This window comes from Sciurus carolinensis, chromosome 2, assembly GCF_902686445.1.
Source record: "Sciurus carolinensis chromosome 2, mSciCar1.2, whole genome shotgun sequence".
NCBI classification, from domain to species: Eukaryota; Metazoa; Chordata; class Mammalia; order Rodentia; family Sciuridae; genus Sciurus; species Sciurus carolinensis.
This window is the reverse complement of record NC_062214.1, coordinates 41,304,143-41,326,558: the sequence shown is the minus strand read 5'-3', so window position 1 is coordinate 41,326,558 and position 22,416 is coordinate 41,304,143. Positions and strand designations below refer to the sequence as shown.

The window sequence follows — 22,416 nt, the reverse complement described above, 5'->3', positions numbered from 1 at the left end:
GTTGAATCTGTGGAAATACAACACATGGATACAGAGGATAGATTATATATTATTCCACTAGGTGAATACAAGCAATTTACCCATCATAAACTCTTAATGGACATTTGAGTAGTTTACAACAGGGATTTGTTTTTTGTTTTAAAATAGTACTGCTGTGAACATTTTTGAGCTTATCTTTCAGTAAACACTTCTATGTACAGTATAGAAGTTGGCAAACTGCTTCTACAAACAGCCAGACAGTAAATAGTTCCTTCTTCTTGGTCTATACCACCTATGTTGCAGCTTCTCAACTCTGCAGTGGTAGTAAAAGGAAAAAACAAAAAAAGCAAACTGCCCTCCCCACCGAAAAAACCAGCCACAGACAATAAATAAATTAAAGAACATGAAACACACATTCCAATAAAACATTACTTATGGATATTGAAATTTGAATTTTCTAAGTTTACATATTCATGAAGTGACATTCTTTTTTTTTAAAAACCACCATATAAAAATATGAAATTCAAGTTGTATGGAAACATTCATCCAACCTGAATTTGTCTTGTGGCTGTGGTTGGCCCATGTCTGCCGTGGAGCGTAGGAGTAGAACTGCTGGGTCACATGGTGTAGATATTATTTAACTATGGATGACACTGCTAAACAGCTTTCCAAAGTGCGAGATTGTAATGTAGTTTACAATATGTAAACAGGTTTTTCAGATTTTTTTTTTTGGTACTAGAGATTGAACCCAGGTTTCCCTGCATGCTAAGCAGGCCCTCTACCACAGATCTATGCCCATTGCCTCTAATGAATGTAACAAATGAAGGTTTGGGTGTTTGATGGCTTAGGCAAGAGCTTCCTTCTTTTTGATTCTTGACTGGTTATGGTTGTGAGAAGTTAGATATTTAGGTAAGTGACTCGTATTGTACCTGTTAGCCAAAGTAAATGAAGTGCGTGATTGAAAAATATTGCTTGTGCACCTTTTATCTGGTTTACTGCTTGACTATTAATGGACCAGATCAGCAAACACAATTTATGTTTTATTTGAATTTCATGTTTTCTTGACAAGTTCTATAACTTCAGCCACATAGGCTATACTCTAAAAAGTTTTCAAATGTAATTTCTCTTTTGAAAATGGATTATGTTTCTTATCTTAATAAACTTCTAGGACCTGTGTAGTCAGCATTCAAAATTATATTTAGACTTTGGAATATCCTTTCCTGCATAATCGGAGTGAATGTGCCCTTTTGATTTACTGCACAGTTTATCTTGCCAAGGGTTTATTAATCATGTTTTTAAGTATAAAGTATCACTTATGGGAATACTTTTATAAAATATGATTAACCACAGGAATATTTACACAACTAAAATATGCACTTATTTTTTTGGGATTGTTGGGGGTTGGTGTTCATATTAAACGTTTGTGCTGTGATATAAATGACATGAACTCTCAAAGGCATAGGACTTGAGTGGTGTACAGTTTTCAGAAGTATTAACTGATTGGGTTCATAGAGCACAGTGTCTTTAGTCATCAGTCAAGTACCCTGCTTGGGCTTTCCCACTGTACATGTTCTTACTTCAACTCCCTTGTTTACTGCATAGCTGGGGCAGAAACTCTTTTCTACAGATGTGAGTTCTTGACACACCATCCCTATTCATTGTGTAAGCAACTTTTTGAACAATTTGATTCATTATACTAATTTAGTTTTAATGATTGGGTTGAGTATTTGTTTAATAGTATAAGTGGGGTTATGCTCTGGCTTCCTCTTAAAAAAATTGGTTATAATGAGAAGCAAGGGGCCCATTCATCAGGGATGGTCTTTCCTTACCAGGATGCCTCACCATGGGGAATACCCCTTTCAGAAGGAAACTATGAGAAATTAAAGTCAGTCCCTTTCCATTTCCTCCCTTTCTCAATTCCTCCACTTGTTCTGAATTTACTTCAGATAAGGAACCTGGCTTAAGTGGCGGAGAAACAAATGAAATCAACAAATTGAGGAATTAACCTCCACTTTTTCACTCTCCTTTCTCCTGTTCAAGGAGGTCTCCTAATGCTGTTTTGCACCCCTGTTCTATTTTATATGAAAAAAAAAAAGACTAAAAAGCTGATTGCAAAAAAGGTAGAGGATCTTTGCTTTAGCATTTGCTTATTTCCTGCATAATTGGAAGAGCGAGGTACCCAGATGTTGTGATGTCATAGCATCATTCCAAGGCACTGTTAGGACTTCCTGTATAGAATCAAAATTTTAGTTTTACAAGTGTGTTCCTGATGTCTGTGAGGTATGGTAGATTTTTCATGAAAATGTAAATGGGTCTTTTAAGTGTAATTTTCATTAATAAAAAGTGGCTGAAAATTCCTTTGCTTCCAGATAGATATCCACAGATTTTCTTAACTGAGCACTTTAGTGACCTGGTCATTAATTGTGAATGATGCATGTTTGCCTTTACTTTGTTTCATCATTTTAGAGTTCTGACTCTAAAATGTAGAACATACAATAAAATTTAGCTTTGAAATTAGACTTAAGATTAAGTAAAGCATATTTTAAGTAAAATGAATGGAAATATATTAAGTAAAATAAGTTTAAGGAATTTTATGTGGAAATGTGCTCTTTTTCCTTTAAAATCTCTATTGCACTGTACTATTTTGATTACAAGTATGTTTGTCATAGGAAATTTGGAAAGTGAAACAGCAAAGGGAACTTTAACCAGAGATAACCTCTTATTCTGTTTTGAAGTATTGCCTGGAATCTATTTCAGCTCAGTGTGTCTCATCTCTTCTCTTCTGTCTCATATTTATTTATTGTATTTCTAATATATTCTATATGTTTAGTGCATTATAAATATAAATATTAAATATTAATATTTGAATATTAACTCGTAACATGTAAATTCACTCACATGTTCTGCACTGAATTATGTCCCTACAAAATTCACTTGCTGAAGCCCTAATACCCAATGTGACTGTATTTGGAGATAGGGTCTTTGGGAGGTAATTGAGCTTAAGTGAGGTCCTAAGGATGGGGTGCTAATCAACAGAACAGGTGATCTTAGAAGAGGAAGAGAGAGATCCCTCTCTGTACAAACATCAAAGAAAGTCCAGAGCACCCAGTGAGTGATGGCCTCCTGTATCCCCAGAGTAAGGCCTCAGATTGAAACCCACCTTGTCAGCACCTTGTTGGACTTCCCAGACTCCAGAACTATGAAAAACAAATGTCTTTTGTTTAAAACATTCTGTTTTCTGGTATTTTGTTATAATAGTCCAAGCAGACTAATAACATGCACATATGTATGTGAATCATTTATACATCTGCATGCATATAGTGTAAACAGAAATTGATATCTTTTTTCTATGCAATCTGATAGATCCTTTTAAATTGTCTTGTTATTTGTTATCACAAATCATTTCGGAGAACATGACATATACGTTTTAATATATTGCACATTCTATCCTATATTAAATCAACTGAGACATGGTTTCCTATATTTAATCATCTGAAACAAGTTAAACTACTTTTGTGTCATGATTTGAAACTTGTTTTAAAAGTGGAAGTTATAGTGATACCTCAGAGCTTATTTCTGAGTGGTGTTTCTTTACCTTTTAACATCCCTTTCATTTGTGGTAGACGTGGAAGACATAAAGAATTGGTTTGGGAACGTAGCTCAGTGTAGACTGCTTGACTACTGTGCACAAGACCCTGTTTTCATTACCAGCACTGCCCCCGCCACCAAAAAAAAAAAAAAAAAAAAAAAGACAATAACTCAGATTTTCAAATGTGAATGGTTATAAGTATAGGTGTAGCACATGAAAAGGTGTGAGCTTTTATGTGTGGGCTATAGGGGACAACATGAAAAGTGTGGCAGCATGCACTTAGGACAGCTGTTCTGAGTTAAGCAACCACCCAAGTAGCTGTATGTTTTCAGCAGATTAATTAATCCCTTTAAAATCTCAGTTGCCTTATCTCTGAAACTCAGTGGGCCTTGGTTGTTTACCTGCTCCACAGTACTACTCTGAAGTCCAACAATGAAGCACACTGTGCTCTTCATCTGTAACATTTTTTTTAATTGCAAACAAATGGGGTACATTTTATTTCTCTGGTTGTACATGAAGTAGAGGCGTACTACTTATGTAATCACACATTTACATAGGGTAATGGTGTTTGATTTATTTTGTTATTTTTTACTCCCCCCACCCCTCCCACCCCTTTTCCCTATATACAATTCCTCCTTCCTCCCATTCTTGCCTCCCTCCCACCCCCCATTATTATTATCATCCGCTTATCAGCGAGATCATTCATCCTTTGGTTTTTTGAGATTGGCTTATCTCACTTAGCATGATATTCTCCAGTTTCATCCGTTTGCCTGCAAATGCCATAACTTTATCATTCTTTATGGCTGAGTAATATCCCGTTGTATATATATCCCACAGTTTCTTTATCCATTCATCAACTGAGGGGAATCCAGGTTGGTTCCACAGTCTGGCTATTGTGAATTGAGCAGCTATGAACATTTATGTGGCTGCATCACTGTATTATGCTGATTTTAAGTCCTTTGGGTATAGGCCGAGGAGTGGGATAGCTGGGTCAAATGGTGGTTCCATTATAAGGAATCTCCACACTGCTTTCCAGAGAGACTGCACTAATTTGCAACCCCACCAGCAATGTATGAGTGTACCTTTTTCCCCACATCCTCTCCAACACGTATTGGTGCTTGTATTCTTCATAATCGCCATTCTAATTGGGGTGAGGTGGAATCTTAGTGTAGTATTGATTTGCATTTCTCTTATTACTAGAGATGTTGAACATTTTTTCATATATCTGTTGATTGCTTGTACATCTTCTTCTGTGAAGTGTCTGTTCATTTCCTTAGCCCATTTGTTGATTGGGTTATTTGTATTCTTGGTGTAGAAATTTTTTAGTTCTTTATATATTCTGGAAATTAGTGCTCTATCTGAAGTATGAGTGGCAAAGATTTTCTCCCACTCTTTTCACATTGCCAATAGTTTCCTTTGCTGAGAGAAAGCTTTTTAGTTTGAATCTATCCCAGTTCTTGCTTTTATTTCTTGTGCTATGGGAGTCCTGTAAGGAAGTCTGATCCTAAGCCAACATGTTGAAGATTTGGACCTACTTTTTCTTCTATAAGATACAGGGTCTCTGGTCTGATTCTGAGGTCCTTGATCCATTGTGAGTTGATTTTTGTGCAGGGCGAGAGATAGGGGTTTAATTTCATTCTGCTGCATATGAATTTCCAGTTTTCCCAGCACCATTTGTTGAAGAGGCTATCTTTTCTCCATTGCATATTTTTGGCACCTTTGTCTAGTATGAGAAAACTGTATTTATTTGGGTTTGTGTCCGTGTCCTCTATTCTGTACCATTGATCTACCTGTCTATTTTGGTGCCAATACCATGCCGTTTTTGTTACTGTTGCTTTGTAGTATGGTTGAAGTTCTGGTATTGTGATACCCCCTGCTTCACTCTTCCTGCTAAGAATTCATCTATAACATTTGTGAGGATTACACTGAGCCCCCATTTTCTTACTGGTTAGACTATTCTGGATACCAATATATGGGATAATTGTGTACTTGGGGGGCAGGAAATGCCATCTGATTTTGGTTTCTACCTTTGTAGAGTGGATCTAATGGTACTGAGTTCCCTGAAGAATGAGCAGCAAGTTGATTTATTATAATGCCCAAAAGAAGAAAGAAATAGCCTTTCTCATGACAGTTTGTAAACAAAGACACCTCAGTGTTCCTGTGGCATTGCATGTTATTTTCTGGTGTGCTCCACTGAGTTATTAGGTGGAATGCAGGGGTAAGGACATGCAATCTATGACTAGACATTGGCAGCCTGCTGGTGTTGAAGTTCGCCCAGGGGAGCTGAATTTTGCCACAGCCTGGAAGTCTCTCCAGATTCCACACGAATTAGAATTTTGTTGAATTAAATACTATTCATAATGGTCATTTACCAGGACCTTAACTTTTTGGATGAACCAAAATGCTGGTTGTAGATTTCAGGGTTTCTATTTGTTTTTTGATAATTCTGATTATTTATGCTAATGAAGGATGACAAGATATGGATGTTAATGATAATTCTACGATCTATAATACTAATAAATAGATGTGTTAGGTTTTCATAGCTATGACCGAAATACTCAAGAAGAACAATTTAGAGGAGGAAATATTTACTTAGGGCTCATAGTTTCAGAGGTTCAGTCCATGGTCAACTAACTCCATTGTTTAGGCCCAAGGTGAGGCAGAGCCTCACTTCAGAAGGTGGGATGGTGGAGGAAATCTGCTCACCTCATGGTGGCCAGGAAGTAGAGAGAGGGACCATAGGGAAAATGAACCCTTTCAGGGTATGACCCTAGTGACCCACATCTCTATCCATGCCCTACCTGCCTGCAGTTACCACCCAGTTAATCTATTCAAACTAAGATGGACCAATTAGGTTATAGCTCTCATAGTCTAACCATTTCACTTCTGACTATTTCTGCATTAACACAGGAGATATAATATATATAATATATGTAATGTATATAATATATACACTACCCCTCCATTCCTCCAGCACCATGTGAATGACATCAAGATCTGCCACACAGTAACTGGGCTCCCGTGGACCATGGCTGCAGCAGCCTCTGAGTGCCCAGGTGACTGAGCGTGGTGAATCAAATCTTGAGGAAACAACTTTCTGGGTACCCTTGCATACGCAGGGTGCCTCCATGGTCTCTTAAATGAGTTTTCACTTTTATACCTTTGATCCTGCAGTGGATGTGGTCTTGTCAGTTCCTGAGATGCTCTCAAGTTATCTTTCCTATAACGTCTGTACAAAGTACTTACTTCTCTTTAGTCATGGTAATTTTTTCGACAACCACACCTTTCTTGGCTCCAGTTTTGAATGTACTTTTCTGTTCAAACTGCTAGCTTTTCAGATTTTTTCTCTCTCCTGTTTGCTCCTTATTCTCACAATAAACCTTGCTCAAAGCTGCCAGCAATATCCGTGCCACTGCCTGGATGCTGTCCTGCCTTGACATTTACTTTACCACATTAATTAGTTCATCACATTTAAATTTGTCCTTACAGTGTCAGACCATGGGCAAAATGTAGACAAGTTTTTTTTTTTTTTTATTTTGCCAGAATATAACATCAATGCCCTCTAGTCCTCCAAATTCCAAGAGTTCTTGTTTCCTCCTGAAACCTCATGGGTACAGTCTTTACTGCCTGCATTGCCAATAGCATTCTGGTCTTCTGAGCTCCCGCCACAATTGCCCATTAAGCTCTGCTTACAACATTCTAAGGCTTCTTTGGCCTACATCTCCACACTTTTCCAAACTCTCCCTCCAACCCAGTTCCAGAGGTTTCTGAATGATAGTTTAGTCACAATCACAACCTCACTTCACAGGACTAATTTCTGTGTTAGTTAGGGTTTCATCACTCTGACCCAAATACCTGACATGACCAACTTAGAAGAGAAAAAGTTTATTTTGACTCACAGTTTCAGAAGTTCAGTCCATGCTTGGTGTACTCACAGCTTTTGACCTAAAGTGATATAGAATGCCATGGTGGAAGGGCAGCAGTGGAGGAAAGCTGTGTGTGTCATGTTGACCGTGAAGCAGAGAGGGAAAAAGAGAGAGGGGAAGGGGCAGCAAGGAACATGAATCACTTCCAGGATATTTCCTCTGCCCAGTGACCTACCTCCTCCACCACAACCTTCTGCCATGATGTTCTGCTGTACTTTGGGCCCAGAGTAATAGAGTTGTCCATGTAATGAACCTCTGAAACCACGAGCCAAAATAAACCTTTCCTTTTCTAAGTTAGTCTTGTCAGGTATTTTGGTCACAGCAATGTAAAGCTAACACAATAAATATAGATAAATATTTTTAAAGGTTAACATATTGATGCCTAGATATATCTATAGATATGTTGATATACAATGAGTGTATCGTTACATATAATAAGATATAGATCCAGATAAAGTTGTAGGTATAGATAATTTGTAGGCATGTATGTGTTTTACTCATCAATATATCCCTAATTTACAGTAACAGCTGACAATTAGCAGATGATCTTTAGCCATTGGTTGAGTGACTTGTAGAAGAAGAAAAACTCAGGAATGAGGGAGTTATGTCCCATCATTTGTCCTTTTGAGGAATCTCAAAATGCACACAGCAGAATAGACATGTTGTTTGGAGAATACAAATTTATGGCCCAACCCTGGATGCAGAATACCTGGGAGCTTAAAACAAAACCAAACCAAAAAACAACCTTTTCCCCAGTCCCTTCCTTGAGGTACTCATTTAAAGGACCTTGGATGGGCTTCTGCATAGTACTTTTTGGAAGCTCCTTGGATAGTCCACTGGTCTAGCAAGAGAAACTAGTGAGGTATGGACATAAAGTCACTGGTTTATGTGCAGCTAAGATCCAAGTAATTAGGCCAGAAGCTATGTCAGTGCAGAGCAAAGGGCCACAGCAGATCAGGACAGAGTCTAAATGATTCCCAAGGGAGGGAAAGGAAAGGTTGAATTGGGAACAAGAGAGCTGCTTTTATCTCTGGAGCAAAGGCTGGGAGGTAGAGACGAGCTTGCATATTTTGGTGGGTGAGAAACAAAAGCAGGTCAGTTTTTAGACCAGAGTTAAAGACCATTGTTATACTGATGACTTCTGGGATACAACATTCCACTTATAATGATCTTTCACTTACTGTCTATATGGTAAAGTTTCTACTACATAGAAAATGCCCTTGTAGAACTGTCTGATGAACCCTTCTAGATATTTTCAGCTTTCATTTAGGTCAAATATACTAAAGTACTTGTGATCATAAGATCTTGCTCTACTTAAAAAGTCTAGTTAAATATTAATGTGAGGAAATTTGCTCCTGCATATTTTCACACATAATTTCTTTAATTGGTATTATGTATTTTGCATAATTTAAATACTGACATCTGGATGATTTGCTCAGCAAAGAGGCCTGTTTCATCAAAAAGATCTACACAGCGTCTTCTCTGAACTGCATGCCAACAGTTAGCTGTGTAGTGCTTAAATAAAGAATGATGTTTCTGCAGTGAGAACTGTAATGGAAATTGAACTATCTCAAGAGTTTCTGTTCATTAAAATGACAATATTAATTATATTTACTGGTTGGGGACTGTCTGCGAGTAATGCCAGGAATTTAGGTTTGTTAGTACTATGGGGTAGGTGGGAGCCAGACCCTTCTCTTTCCAGTTCTGCCCTGGTGAGTCTTAGTCACCTTCTGTCTACACGTGCTTCTTTTCACCATAGGCATGGTCATATGAGTTGTTTCAAAGCTACAGAAAAAAACAAGCCTTTTGGCATTCCTAGTTCAATTTCTATGACATAGTAGGTGCCGATCTTATATCAACTTTGCAATGCTAGGTACAGATTTTTTTGGACACATTGAATTGGGATGCTAGTCTACTAGAATCAAATCTTAACATTTAAGCAAGGTTCTCTTATTAATTTCTGACTTATTCTAGCTATTTTAACTACTGTTTTGAGGTCTAACAGTTGCTTTTGCCTGGCAAGGAGCATAAAGACAGGACTGATGAGAGACAGTCTTGGCCACTTATTGAGACAGAGCCTATTCTGTGGTTTGGTCTTCACTGACCCTATCCTGATTGGTGTTCCCTGGGCTTGACATGTTGATCTGGACCCACTGTTTCTTTCTGGAGGGGCAGGCAGACAGTAAATCAGTGTAAGAGATAATTTGATAGCCTTGAGTGCTCTGAAGACAGTGAGCCACATAGAGTGGGCCTGCACACAGGTGTGGGTCCTTGCAGAGGAGATAAACTTCATCTGAGTAAGGATCTTGTTTATCTCTCTCACTGGTGTCTCTGAGCCCTAAGAGAACAGGCAGTGTGTGTAAAAAGAGAAGATTAACAAGGACAAGCCACAGGGAGCTGGGGTTAGAGGAATCACTCAGGTAAACAGACCTGCACTTGGAGGGGTCTCACAGTAGAACAAGGGAGCCTCTGTAGCTGGAGTGTTGTGAGTTATATGGAGGGAGGATGAGGTCAGAGGGATGAGTGGGGAAAAGTTAAATGAGATGTGGAGGCCATCTTAATTTTAAATGCATGGGAAACCATTGTAGGGTTTTGCACCTGATCTTTTGAGACTGGCTGCCATATGGGGAATAGATTGTAGGGTAACAAGAGAAAAAGCAGAAAGACCAATAGAGCAACATTGGAGATTCCAGGTAGAAGAGGGAGCTAGCTGGGACCTTCAGTAAAGACAGAAAGTTGTCGGTAATTCAGGCCACATCATGCAGATGGAGCCAGTCTGACTCACTGATGGTCTGGTTGTGTGGTTTGAGGCCAAGAGAAAGGTAAAGGGTGACTTCGTGTTGATTCACTTGGTTCTTCTTCTCTTTTTCAGTCCATGGATTGCTATCTGCCTTCCCACCCAGGCCTTCTCCTTCTAGGAGCCTAGTTCCAATAGTTCCAATCCCTGGTGTATTTGTCCTTAACGTTCACAAACTGTTCTTTTGCTTTTTTATTTTAAAATATGGTTACGATTCAAATGGTCTAATTTAGAGAACCTTCACTTGAAGGATTACACATTCCCAACCAGCTTTGCAGGGACATAGAACGTGCCTGTAAATGCTGTTTGTAGTCACTTCATCATTCTCTTTGGGGACATATCAAAAATAAAAAAAAGTTACTTCCTGTAGGATTATGAAGGGCACTCCTTATTTCTTTTCATTATGGCTTGCTCAGTTTTCATGTAGAAAGCACTTTCGTAGTCAAGACAGTTAATTGCTTCATTGACTTCTCAGTTAATTTTGGCAACTATTTCATCTTTCTGTTAGGAGATAAAAGTCTTTCTATGTAGAAAACAATACATAAGAAACAATAGTTTTTGGGTGAATGCCAGCTTGTAATATGCTTTTAAGATTTTAGGCTCATTTTTTTTCTTCTGACAAGAAAAGCATTTGTATGTTGTTTTTTAAAAAATAAGTTACTAGACAAAAATTGATAGTCAAATTGGTAATTTTTTTTTCTTTATGAATATGGCAGTATCTACTTACTGAGCTACATGGAATGTATTGCAAGGAAATGTCAAGATCTTTTTTTTCCTAGCAATAAATCTCTTTTGCTTATATATCAGATTTTCTTGAAACTCTCCAATTTCCATATTTTCATTAAGAGGAATAAAACAGTTGAGAATGTCTTTTCTTAAGGTCAGTCATTCTAAACTGTTTGTCATGGAGTCCATCTACTTGCAGTGCCTCTCAAGCTCTTGCTTCCTTTCTTTTTTGGGAAAGGTATCACACCTTTTACTTAAACTCCTGAAAGCAACTGAGGCATCAGTCCCAGTTGCCTGATAGGATAGATCACTCCCATGCTTCCCAAAAAGATGCTGAGCCTACAGTAGTAGTTCTGCCTCAAGCTACATGAAGCTGAGGCCTGAGCCAGGTGTCACAATGTCCATGTCCATGATACCTTCCAGCATCCCTCAAGCCCAAGTCCAGCACCTTCAAAGAGTACCCCATAACTCCAGTGTCCTCTAGATTCAGAGATCCTGTAGGTTTTCTTTGACAGATTATAAAGTAAAGGTAGAGTTAGGAAAAGGAGATAGGTTAGTTCCTTTAGTTCGTGTCCTATGGCCTTATCAATAGTGGAAGAATCACTAAGGGGTAATCGGAAAGGACAAGAAGGTGGTCTTGGGAAAATATACACCAAGACAAAGAAGTGTTCAGTGTACGTGTAGATTGTTGTCTTAAACTGGGGGTTTTGCTCAGCAGAGACCATTCCCAGTGGGGCAAGGGAAGGAGCTCTTCTTCTTGTCTTAAGAATGAACCCAGTTCCTCCAGAATCAATGTCCATGCCCTCAAGATGGCTTGGTCCACTAATGGAAGACAGAACAGTAGAAGAGAAGATGTGGAGAAGAGAGTGGCAGGGCCTAGAGGGCATAGAGAGATAGTGTGGCTGTGCCACTGATTTGCATGGTTTGGGGGTTAAAGAGGCTGGAGAGCTGGAAGCACTGGGATGCAATTGCCTGAGAGGCAACGTTCAAAGCCAGACTCAAAGCAGTCAGAGCTGTTGGGTTCAGGGCCCCAAAAGGAATTGCTCCATTCAGTTACAAGACAGCAGCAGCTATGGTTGACAGCTGAATTCCAGCACCTTCTGCCTTTGACCATAAGCTGCAAAGTTCACCTGCAGATCCCAGATCTAGCTCCTGGTCCCCCTCAGGAAAAGTGATGTCTGTGCCATCATCTAGCTGCTTAGTCACTTGGCCAACCCTCAAAGGTTGACCAACACGTTCAAAACCATTCAACTGTTCCAGGGCCATGGGGCACACTCAGAGTCAGAGAATGTAATAAAACTGTAACCTCTAGAGTAGCTTGTAACTGAGTCCTTCATCAGGATAATGTTGTCAATTTTGCCAGAAGGCTCAAAGATGCCCTGGCGCATATCCTCAGTGATGTTGAAGTGCAGGGAACCCACATAGAGGCATACTGGTCCACCTGTACCTTTCTGCAGATTGTTGACCATGGCTGCCAATCTGTTTTTCTCGGTCTGTGAGGCCTGTACAATGATAGATACTCCCAACAGTCACTGCCCAGTCAGCCCAATGGCCAGTGACACAGACTGGCACAGACTGGATTTCACATAATTCCTTATATGCAATGCCTTCAGAATGACTTGAGTTCTGATGGAAGATGATACACGCTCATAAACCTTGCCAATAGCAGGAAGACGTCCTCCAGGTTTGGAGGCCAGATATGGGCAGCTAATTGCATGCAGAAAACTGCAGGCATCACGCTCCTCAGATTTTCAATTGACTTCCTGACTGGGCTTTTGTCTTCGAAATGAGGGCTCTTACGTGTCCACACCTATGTCCAGTGGCAAGTGGAGGACTCCTACAGTGCACGCGATCCTCACATGGCCTGACTTCGTGACTCACTACTGTGGAGGATCCCGGCTGCATAGATGCCAATGACTATCTCATTTTGGCTCCAACTGTTTCTTGGTGGTCTGTACTGATCCCTATGACCACACTTTCTATCCCTGCTTCTGCTGTGACGCCGACTCCCCTTCTTCCCCTTTGTTCTGTAGGGAGCTCTCAGTGTGACCTCAGTCACTCTATGAACGTCATCAGACACCATTGTGTCAGAGCAGTTCTGGTCCTGGACCTGGTTCTCTTCGTGCCTTTGGGTGTGTTGTGGGGCAGGAAGCCAGCGCTATCCTACAGTCTCAGCTGCAAAAGCAGCATGGCAGCCAGACCTACTCAACTTCCCGCAAAATAGCTGCACCTCCGCTCTCTTCCAGAACCTTTGCTGAAGATTCTTGACTTAAGTGCTAAAGAGGCTTTGGAGACAGCGTCACAGATATTCAAGGAAAGGAGGAAATAGTAATAAGTAGCAAAACAAACATACACAGCTGCAGCAGCCACACTACCATGAAATCATCAAGAAGAGGCAAATGAGGAAGGTCATGTGCTGGCCACCGAGGGGATGGGGAGATTTGGATCGCGTGCTCCTAAACCTGCACCTCAGAAGCTGAATCTGGGAGGATTCTAAAACCTTCCTCAGTATCCTTCATCTTGGGAGGAAAAGTTTGATTTTTTCCTATTCTTGTTGAGGAGGACTAGCAAAGACTGATGGTGGATCTGGGACAAAATGAAAAGCAGAACTGATGCTCTTTTGAAGCAAGGCTTGAGAACTTCCTTTCCTGTCTCTTCCCAAGCAGAAGTACGCCTGGGTCAGGGTATTTAACAGCTTTTGGTAAGAGAGGACAGAGTACAGTTCCTTAGTTGAGATCTAGCTCTATGTTGTTGCATCTGACTAGAGAAAAGTAGTTAGAATGCAGACCATCAGCCTTCTAACTGTGGACAAAGTTCCTGTGTTAAAGCATATGGAATTTTCTGGAAAGATACACCTAAGCATCTGCAAGGTAAAGAAAAGAAGTAGTACCATTATATAAATAACTATAGCCATAGGTGAACAGATAGACTGAGAAAGAAAAAGAAAGGGAGGGAGGGAGAAAGGAAGGGAATATAGCGTGGAAAAGACAGAAGATTCTAATCTAGATGAAAACAGATCTCAAAGCATAGTAGTTACTTAAAATTGTTTTATTCTATGGAACAACTTAATAAGAAACATGAATTCAATAAACAAAGCAAGATGATAATAAAAAGCAGAGATGAAAAAAGGCAGATTGCAAACTAAAGGAAGATTTTGAGGTCTAAAACAACATCATTATAGGACTAATAAATAAAATTAGGAACATGAAGGAAAAGAGTAGATGCCACTGAAAATCAAGTTACTGAAACAGTAAATGCTGGATAATCTCAGTGAACACAAATGAAATGAGCAAGATATTAGAGCAATCAGAGCTAAAAGATACAAAAGACAAAGCATAACAGAAGAGTAATTAGTGTTCCTAAAGTAGACAGTCAACAAATGAAACAATATGGAAAATAAAACAAGACAACTTTTGTGAAATCAAAGAATAAACAAAAGAACTTAGTCTGCAGGTTAGGAGAATGTGTTGTTTTCCAGGAAAATGTAGAGTACAAATGTTCAACGCAGATCTATCGAATCAAGCTGTTGAATTTAAAGGATAAAGGAAAAATTCTTTATAGCAATCAGGCAGAAAACCAAATTCTCTCTCATAAACTAAAAGTTAGACTAGCTTAATATTTCCTTGAGTAGCATTAAATTTCTGAATCCATGGAGCCATGTCTTCAACATCTCCAGGGACAGGAAATATGACCCAACATGTGGCTCTACGTTGACACAGCTGTGATGTCATTCAGGTGCCAAAGGAGGCACATGCTCCCAGACAGGTGCAAACTTGGGTAATGGTGCTTAAAATCAAAACATGCGCGAAAAATTTATATACACAATGGATAGCTTCCGAAATGTCTTTTCTTACCTTAGAAGGACATTTTAGGGAAAACCACTTGTAAAAAAGAAATGTTTTGTTGAAATATAACAAATATTTCAATTTCTTTTCCATCTGTTAAATTTAAATAAAATCATATGCAGTTTTTACTTAATTTAAAAGTAGCTCTGCTACAGGTTAATGGTAATGGTATTTTTTTTTTTTTTTTTAAGAGGTCTTCCTGTCTGCTTGACTTTCTATCTCCCTCTGGATATCCATGCTGGGTGATGATTTACCCCATTGTGACACTCCCCCACCACCACACACTTTTGCTGAGTGGTTTTTGCTCAGGGTTGCAGAAATTAAATTTACTTTATAGATGTGAGTCACTGCTACAGAATTTCACTAGTTAGTGCAATATCTAATTTGCCACAGCATAAATTTCCACAGAAAGATTCTGACAATGAATTTCTGGGTGTTTGTACAAAAAAATTCCACTTAAAAATCATTCATAATGGTACCTATTTAATGATTACTGTATGCTTGCAGCAGCTGTCTTCACCGAACATAGAACACACTCGTGAGGAAACATAATTTCTACTTTTAGAGTTCTCTCAATTAAGACGGGTCAGACTCATTGCTAAAGTTTCCCCAATTTTTTCCAAGTCGAATCTAGCTCTAAGATAGGCTTCCCAAAAGGAAAAAACAGGTTTTTGTCTTGAGTTTTGTTTTGGTTTTTGCTTTTTGGGATGGAATCCAAGACCTCATGCATGCTAAACATGCATTCTGCCACTTAGCTACATGCCCAACCCATTAAGTTTTTGAACTAGTCTTCACTTATATATTTATTCAAGAAAGTTGTTGAGTTTTGTAAGATGACAGTGTTAGATACTAAGGATATAGTTGTGATTAAAAAAAAAAAGAGGTTGAATCCTGCTCAATGCAATCAATACTCAGTATTATGGTTCAAATATGAGGTAGCCCCCAAAAGCTCATGTGTGAGACAATGCATTTTTTTTAGAGGTGAAATGATTAGATCATGAGAGAGAGAAACTAATTAGTGAATTAATCCATTGACAGATTAACTGAGCAGTAACTATAGGTGTGGCTAGAGAAAGTAGGTTACTAGGGGTGTGTTTTGGGGGTTGTGTTTTGTTCTTGGTAAGCATAGCTCTCTCCGCTTCCTGGTTGCCATGGCCTGGGCTGCTTTCTTCTGCCATGCCCTTCCACCATGATGTCCTCCCTCACCTTGGGCCCAGAGCAATGGAATTGGCCAACCATCGACTGGACTGAAACACTGAAACTGTGAGGAAAATAAACTTTTCTTCCACTGTTTTTCTTGTCAAGTATATTGGTCACAGTGGCACAAAAGCTGACTGAAACACTCAGATATGGTGGTTACAAGGGATTCTCCCAGTGAGTCAAGTCTTCAAGTGGTCTGTACCCCCGGATTCTAGGCAGCTCTGTTCGCAACCCACCAGAGCCCCCAGAATGCGACAGAGGTGATTCTTTGTCAGCCTCAGCACTGTACACGTTTTAAATTCAGAGGTATTTTAACTGAATAAGTATTGGAGGTAGAAGAAAAGCATATTGAGTTTTTTTTTTTCTTTTCTTTCTTGGTACTGGCAATCCAATCCAGAGACACGTTACCACTGAGCTGCCTCCCCAGTTCTTTTTTGTTTTTTATTTTGAGACAGAGTCTCACTCAGTTGCTGAGGGTCTTGCTAAGTTACTGAGACTGGCCTCAAACTTGCAATCCTCCTTCCTCAGCCTCCCAGGTTGCTGGAATTATAGGCACGTACCATCATGGTCCAGAATAAGCTAATATAATGAACATAATATTTATGTTCTGACACTTCTAATCAGTCTATAGTTTCTTTTTTACCCAAATAAGCCTGGTTACTAAAAGTTTTGTTTCATTGCAAGTTAATGTGCAACTCCACATTTTACTTTTCTTTCTTTCTTTGGGACCCAGTGTGCCAGGAGTTGGGGAGGGTGGCCAGGTCTGCTGTGTTAAGTATTCCATCTTATCCAAGAGGTGTTTCATAAATTATGTATAACAGTAGATGCCACTCAATAAATATTTTATACGTGATAGATATTTTTGTCTGAAATTACTTTTTCACTTGAGCAATGATTTAAACCTTCGTTCTCAGTTTTATGAGGTGACACTTTTATAATATTGTGTAGTTGAATGCAGCTTGAATGTCATAGAGCTTTAGGGCAGCATTAATCATAAATTCATCTACCCCCACTCTCAATCTTAAACATTTTTCTAATTCATGTTTTACCTATTGTATGTCTGGAAGAGTGTGTGAGTGTGTGTTTTATGTGTTTGTGTGTGTGTATACACTTTGGGTGTTGGCGGGAACAAATAATGACTTTGACCAATAATGGCTCTGAAGTTATGGATTTCCAGTGCTTTTCAAAGTGTATGAGACTTATATCAAGGAAAGAAAAAAAAAAAGTGTTTTTCAGTGGTATTTTTTTTTTTCAAGAGCATTAAACTAAACTTGGATGTAATCCAAAGCAATTTGTCTAGTTCAAGTAGGAACTGTTATAGTTAAAAATATTGCCTTTTCTTTTTTGGGAGGACGGTTTATTGTCCACTTTTTTTGCAGAAGGAAAATACATATGCCTCTGGACTTAGGAGAATAATCACTCTCCTTTTCACATAGACTTAGAAGCCTGAAAGAATTGATTGCCATGGGGCTACTTAGCTTGTGTGCACCACTCTCACAGTTCAGAGAGACCAGACCTTCCAAAGGGGCATTGTTTTATGAAATGGAGCAGTGTGATTAAATTCTCCACTATAATATATATCTTTGAAAAAGAAATCATATACTTCCCACTTCTGCTTGAATTTCATGGGCAGGAGGAAAAACATGAATCCTACCAATGTCTGAGAGGTAGGAGTAGGGGTTGTTTTATGTAGAGTGCTCATTTTAGCCAAGATTTGCAGGGGCCTCAGTATAGTAAATCAAGGTTACTGAAGTCTCTGACCTCAGATCCTGAGCTTCTGAGCCATGGAATGAGAGCCTGGCTGATAAGAGAAGTAATTGAAGAACAATGATACGCTTCATTTCCTTTTCTTGAATCTAAGTTATGCAGTGGTCATTTTCTCTGTATCTATTTAATGGTTGTTAAATTAAATTGCTTTCTTTCAAGTGGTGCTTTTTATATGTTTTTTTTTTTTTTGAACTATCTTCCCCCCCCCCACTTCCTTCCATTGCCTTTTTGCATAACTGTAGGTCTACGGGTGTGCATTTGAGACTTAAATATCTGTAGAGAGAAAGACCTGAGTGTCTTTTTTCTCTTCACTACCCTAACCCAGAACCTCTTAGGAGATCTCTAGTCAGCAAGATTTGAGTTTTGCTTTGACACTTGCTTGAGAAGTTCTGAATCTTTTACCTAAAGAATGGCAGACTGTGTGTTGTTTGAATATTTAAATGATACCAAAATATGTTTATTCATGCCAAGAATGTAAGGAGTAGCAATTTTGTTTCAGGCAGTTCTGAGATAGAGACATGAGCCTTGGTCATTGTTGTCCAATGGTAGGGTGTAGGGGAGAGGTTCACCAGGAATGCCTATGACAAGAAGCCCTGGTTGGTAGCTTGGAACTTGCTCCCTTTTGCTCCCATCATATCCACAGTCACAGAGCACAGTGTCATGCTCTTAGGTGTAACAGTCTGAACTCATCACAGTTCAACATCAAGACTGAAATTTTACCTTTAGTCTTCTGGAATGTATCTTCTTCCCACCTTGGACTTCCCTAAAAACCTGATTTTAGAAATCTTTTATTTTGGGCCAGTGGGCTTGATGTTAAGGTATGGCCACTTCTCTGAGGGGTCACACTGGTACATGCATTGAATTCCATTGATTTACCCACTCATTCATTCAGCAAATATTAGTTGAGGAGTTACTGCACGTGTAAGAATTGCTAAGGAGAGATACAAATCAGCATGTGGAAGGTGAGTGCTTGCTGTTTTATATGGGGCAATGGGTAAGGTGTCTTTGAGCAGAGACCTGAAGGTAGTGATGGGTCAGGTTATGTCTGTGTCTAGGGCAGTACTTCTCAACTGGAGCCGATTTTGTCCCCCATGGGGATATTCAGCAATGTCTGGTTTTTGGTTGTCACCACTTTGGGGAAGGGTGGTTTGTTACTAGCATTTAGTGGATAGTGACCAGGGATGCTGCTAAACATCCACTAGTGCATAAGAAGAAAAAAATTACAAGTGTCAGTATGTGGAGGCTGAAAGACCCAGCTCTCAGGGAGGAGAAGGAATAGCAATGACAGAAGAAACCGCAGTCAGAAAAGCAGAAGCAAAAGCAGTGAGTCAGGCCTTAAGATGGGGCAGGTTGGCAAATTTGAGAAGCAGAAAGGAACCATGGCTCTTAGATAGGATGAGCAAGACAGGAAAAGGCAGTGACAGGAGATGAATGCAGGTTAGCAAATGAAGAGAGCATTTGAGCTTGTAAAACATTATGAAAACTTAGGCTTTTATTTCAGTGAAACTAGAGGCGATTTAAGAGATCTGAGCAAAGAAGTGACCTGCTTTGACATCTCTCTGGCTCCTGGGTTGTGCATATGTTACAAAGGGTGTAAGTGATGGCTTGGATTGTTGCAGTAATGCAGATGAAAGATGATGATGATTTGGGCCAGGGCGCAGTGGTGAAGGCAGTTTGATATTACTAGATATGAAGCATATTTTGAAAATAGGAATCAATTCTGTAGATATAGGGTTTAGAGAAAGAAAGAAAGCAAAACAAAGCCCTGGTTTTTGGTTCAAGCAGCTCTAAGGAAGATTGGCATTTACTGACTTGTGATAGTCTGCAAGTTTGGGTTGCATTTCTTAATGTGTTAAGTTTGAGCTGTATTTCTTAATGTGTTAAGTTTGAGCTGCCTGTTTGGAATTCCCACAGATGTATTGAATAGGAGATATATATATATAAGTACGGAATCTAAGGGAGAGGTCTTCCCTGGCAGTTTTAATTTGAGAGTCCAGTATTTCAATGGCAGCTAGAGTCAAGAGTCAGGATGAGATAAAGGGAGTGAATATAGGTAGAGGTCCAAGCACAACCTCCTGTACTGGGTTCAGAAGAAGGAGGGAAGAACTTGGACAAACACGAGTGTAAGGAAATTTGGGGGTTGATTTTCTCTCAAAGGGCATGGAGAAATTGGTGATAGTTGGAGGGAGAGGCAGGGCCAAGGGAGATGATGGGGATAGTGGTTATTGGTGGGAGAGCTATAGCAGATTTGTATGTGTGTGAGAATGATCCAGTACATTGGAGAAGTTGCTGTTTCAGGAGACTGAGGTACAGGGATACCTGATTCATGGGCAAGGGTTGCTCTCAAGAACACACACCATTCACCATAGTAATTAGAGAGAAGAGCCCATAGTTAAGGAAACTTTCAGATTTTAAGTGACATAAAGGTTCTGAAGAAGGAAGAAAGTTTACTTTGTAGCGAATGATCTGCAATCTTTCCTAAGGAAGATGGGCTTTGAGATTACCCTTGAAAAGTTTATATATCATGTTAAAACTCCAATTAATTTTATATTGAACGTTTTATTTATATGGTTCAGGATCACTTTGCCTATCACCTGCCAGGATTTCAGCATGAAATTTAAAGTCAATTTTCTTGCAGTTTTTAAATAAGAAACAAAACACCACTAAATATTGCAAAGAATATGAAATATGATGTTCTCTTTCCCCAAAGTAACCTTTTCCTTTTCTCCTGATTTCAGGAACAAACTCTAGCCCTTAGGAAGGAGGGGATTGGAGTTGTTTTGGATTCTGAACTGCCTCATTTGATTGGCATTGATGATGACCTTCTGAGTACTGGAATCATCTTATATCACTTGAAGGTAGAAACTGCTTAAGTGGAACATTCTCATTTTGCTTTCCGTTTTCCCTTTAGACACCAGCAAGGTTTATTATAATGTTTTATGGCCATGAATACAGCTATTAAATTAAAGAATATACAACAAATTCTTGAACCCTTTGGGGAATTTCAGCAGTTCATTGGGATTTTTTGGTACTTGAAGTTCCCATGTTTATGTAGTTATGAAGTTAAATGATGAGTCATTCATTTTGGCTTCTGTTTTGTAGAGTTAGGAAAAGGGAAGGAATGAAAGGATAGAGGAAGAAGAGTTAAAAGCACCTAAAATTTGGGTTTGTTTTATGTACAGTTTCCCTGGTTCCTAGTGGTAATTTTAAAATTGTGCCTCCCGTGGTTGGACTTGGTTCCAAGGAGGTTACTTATGTCTGGAGGGCAGAGTTCCATATCAGTATCGGTGGCTGCCTCTGTGATCTTTAATTTGACCTCCTCTCTTTGACCCATAACCTGAAATGAGAATGGTGCTGTACTTGAGTTTCTTGACCTTCCCTTGTACCATATCTTTAGATGCAAAGAAACCCCTTGATGAAATTGATGAAATTGCTGGTGCAGGCAGATTATTGATACATGCCAAGATGGTAACCTAACATTGTTGAGCTGTCATTCTGGATCCCTCTGGGAGAATGAGCCACAGTTGCACTGAGGCTCTGCCCTACTCCAGTACTGTTCATCAGGTTGCCAGGGCTTAAATGGAAAGTGAAGAAACACTTCTGTTTTCACTGATAAGTGTTGTTTGACTTTTCTTCCTAGGAAGGTCAGACGTATGTTGGTAGAGAAGATGCTTCAACAGAGCAGGATATTGGTAATACTCTTACTTCTTCCCAATGATTTTTTAAAATCATATTTAATTAAGAACCTTCTTTTAAGTGACTGACATTGTAGCAATTATAAAAAGAAATTTCAAATGCAGTATTGGTTATAATATATAATCTCTAATTTTGATCACAACTCAGGTGAATACCATAGAACAATTAATTTAGTGAATAAATGGAGCTATGAAACCTTCCTGCCATTCTACATATATTCTCTACTCTTTTAAATTTATTTTAATCCCTCTATGCTTATCACAGTAGGATAGCAGTTCTTGAAAATATACTAACAGACACAGATAAAAGATCTGAGTCCTTTTCAAGGAAAGATATAGACACTTATCTGCAGAAAGGTAATGACAAAGTATAGCACAACATAGCATACCCACATCTGAATAAATGAGGCTTTTGGAGTTTCCTGAATCTTCCCAAGGCACACAGATAATCATCCTGAGCCAGTGAGATCCTTCTAGTCTTCACATCAGCAATTTGTGGAGAAGGTGGTGGTGGTGGTGATATACGTGTGAAGGGGGCAAGGTGGTGATTGGTGGGGAAAGAATGATATCATTTTAGATGTTTTTAGAATTGCTGGCAATGAACCTACTTTCCTGAAAAGCATAAGCTATTAAGCCAGGCCTAGCATATTCCTGTGTGTATTTACTATTTACTTTGAACCTGGAAGAGCTAAAAACCAATTCCACAGGTCCCCAGGATCAAGTGTTTTGAGGTAGACCTTTACTCAGGCCTCTTGGTTGAATTATGTTTGGCATTCTGGGTAGTTATAAATGATGATAAGTGATAAGAATGCATTTTCTGTGATCAGAGAAATGGAGTAGTGCATTCTATAGAGAGAGTATATTTCCATTTCTGTTAGTTAATAACCTGGAC

The 22,416-nt window shown here is 39.2% G+C and overlaps 1 protein-coding gene and 1 pseudogene across 4 annotated transcripts in view; one reads left to right on the top strand and one right to left on the bottom strand.

Annotated features, from left to right (window-relative positions):
• The window catches only part of Kif16b (kinesin family member 16B), a 315,616-nt gene that overhangs the window by 138,346 nt on the left and 154,854 nt on the right, over positions 1-22,416 (top strand). For all 4 annotated transcript variants that reach the window (XM_047540972.1, XM_047540973.1, XM_047540971.1 and 1 more), the window contains exons 13-14: positions 20,568-20,687; positions 21,470-21,521. In XM_047540972.1, coding sequence (XP_047396928.1) covers positions 20,568-20,687; positions 21,470-21,521 — 172 coding nt within the window. The remainder of the gene's footprint in view (positions 1-20,567; positions 20,688-21,469; positions 21,522-22,416) is intronic.
• On the bottom strand, positions 11,894-12,899 carry LOC124972978 (probable RNA-binding protein 23; annotated as a pseudogene).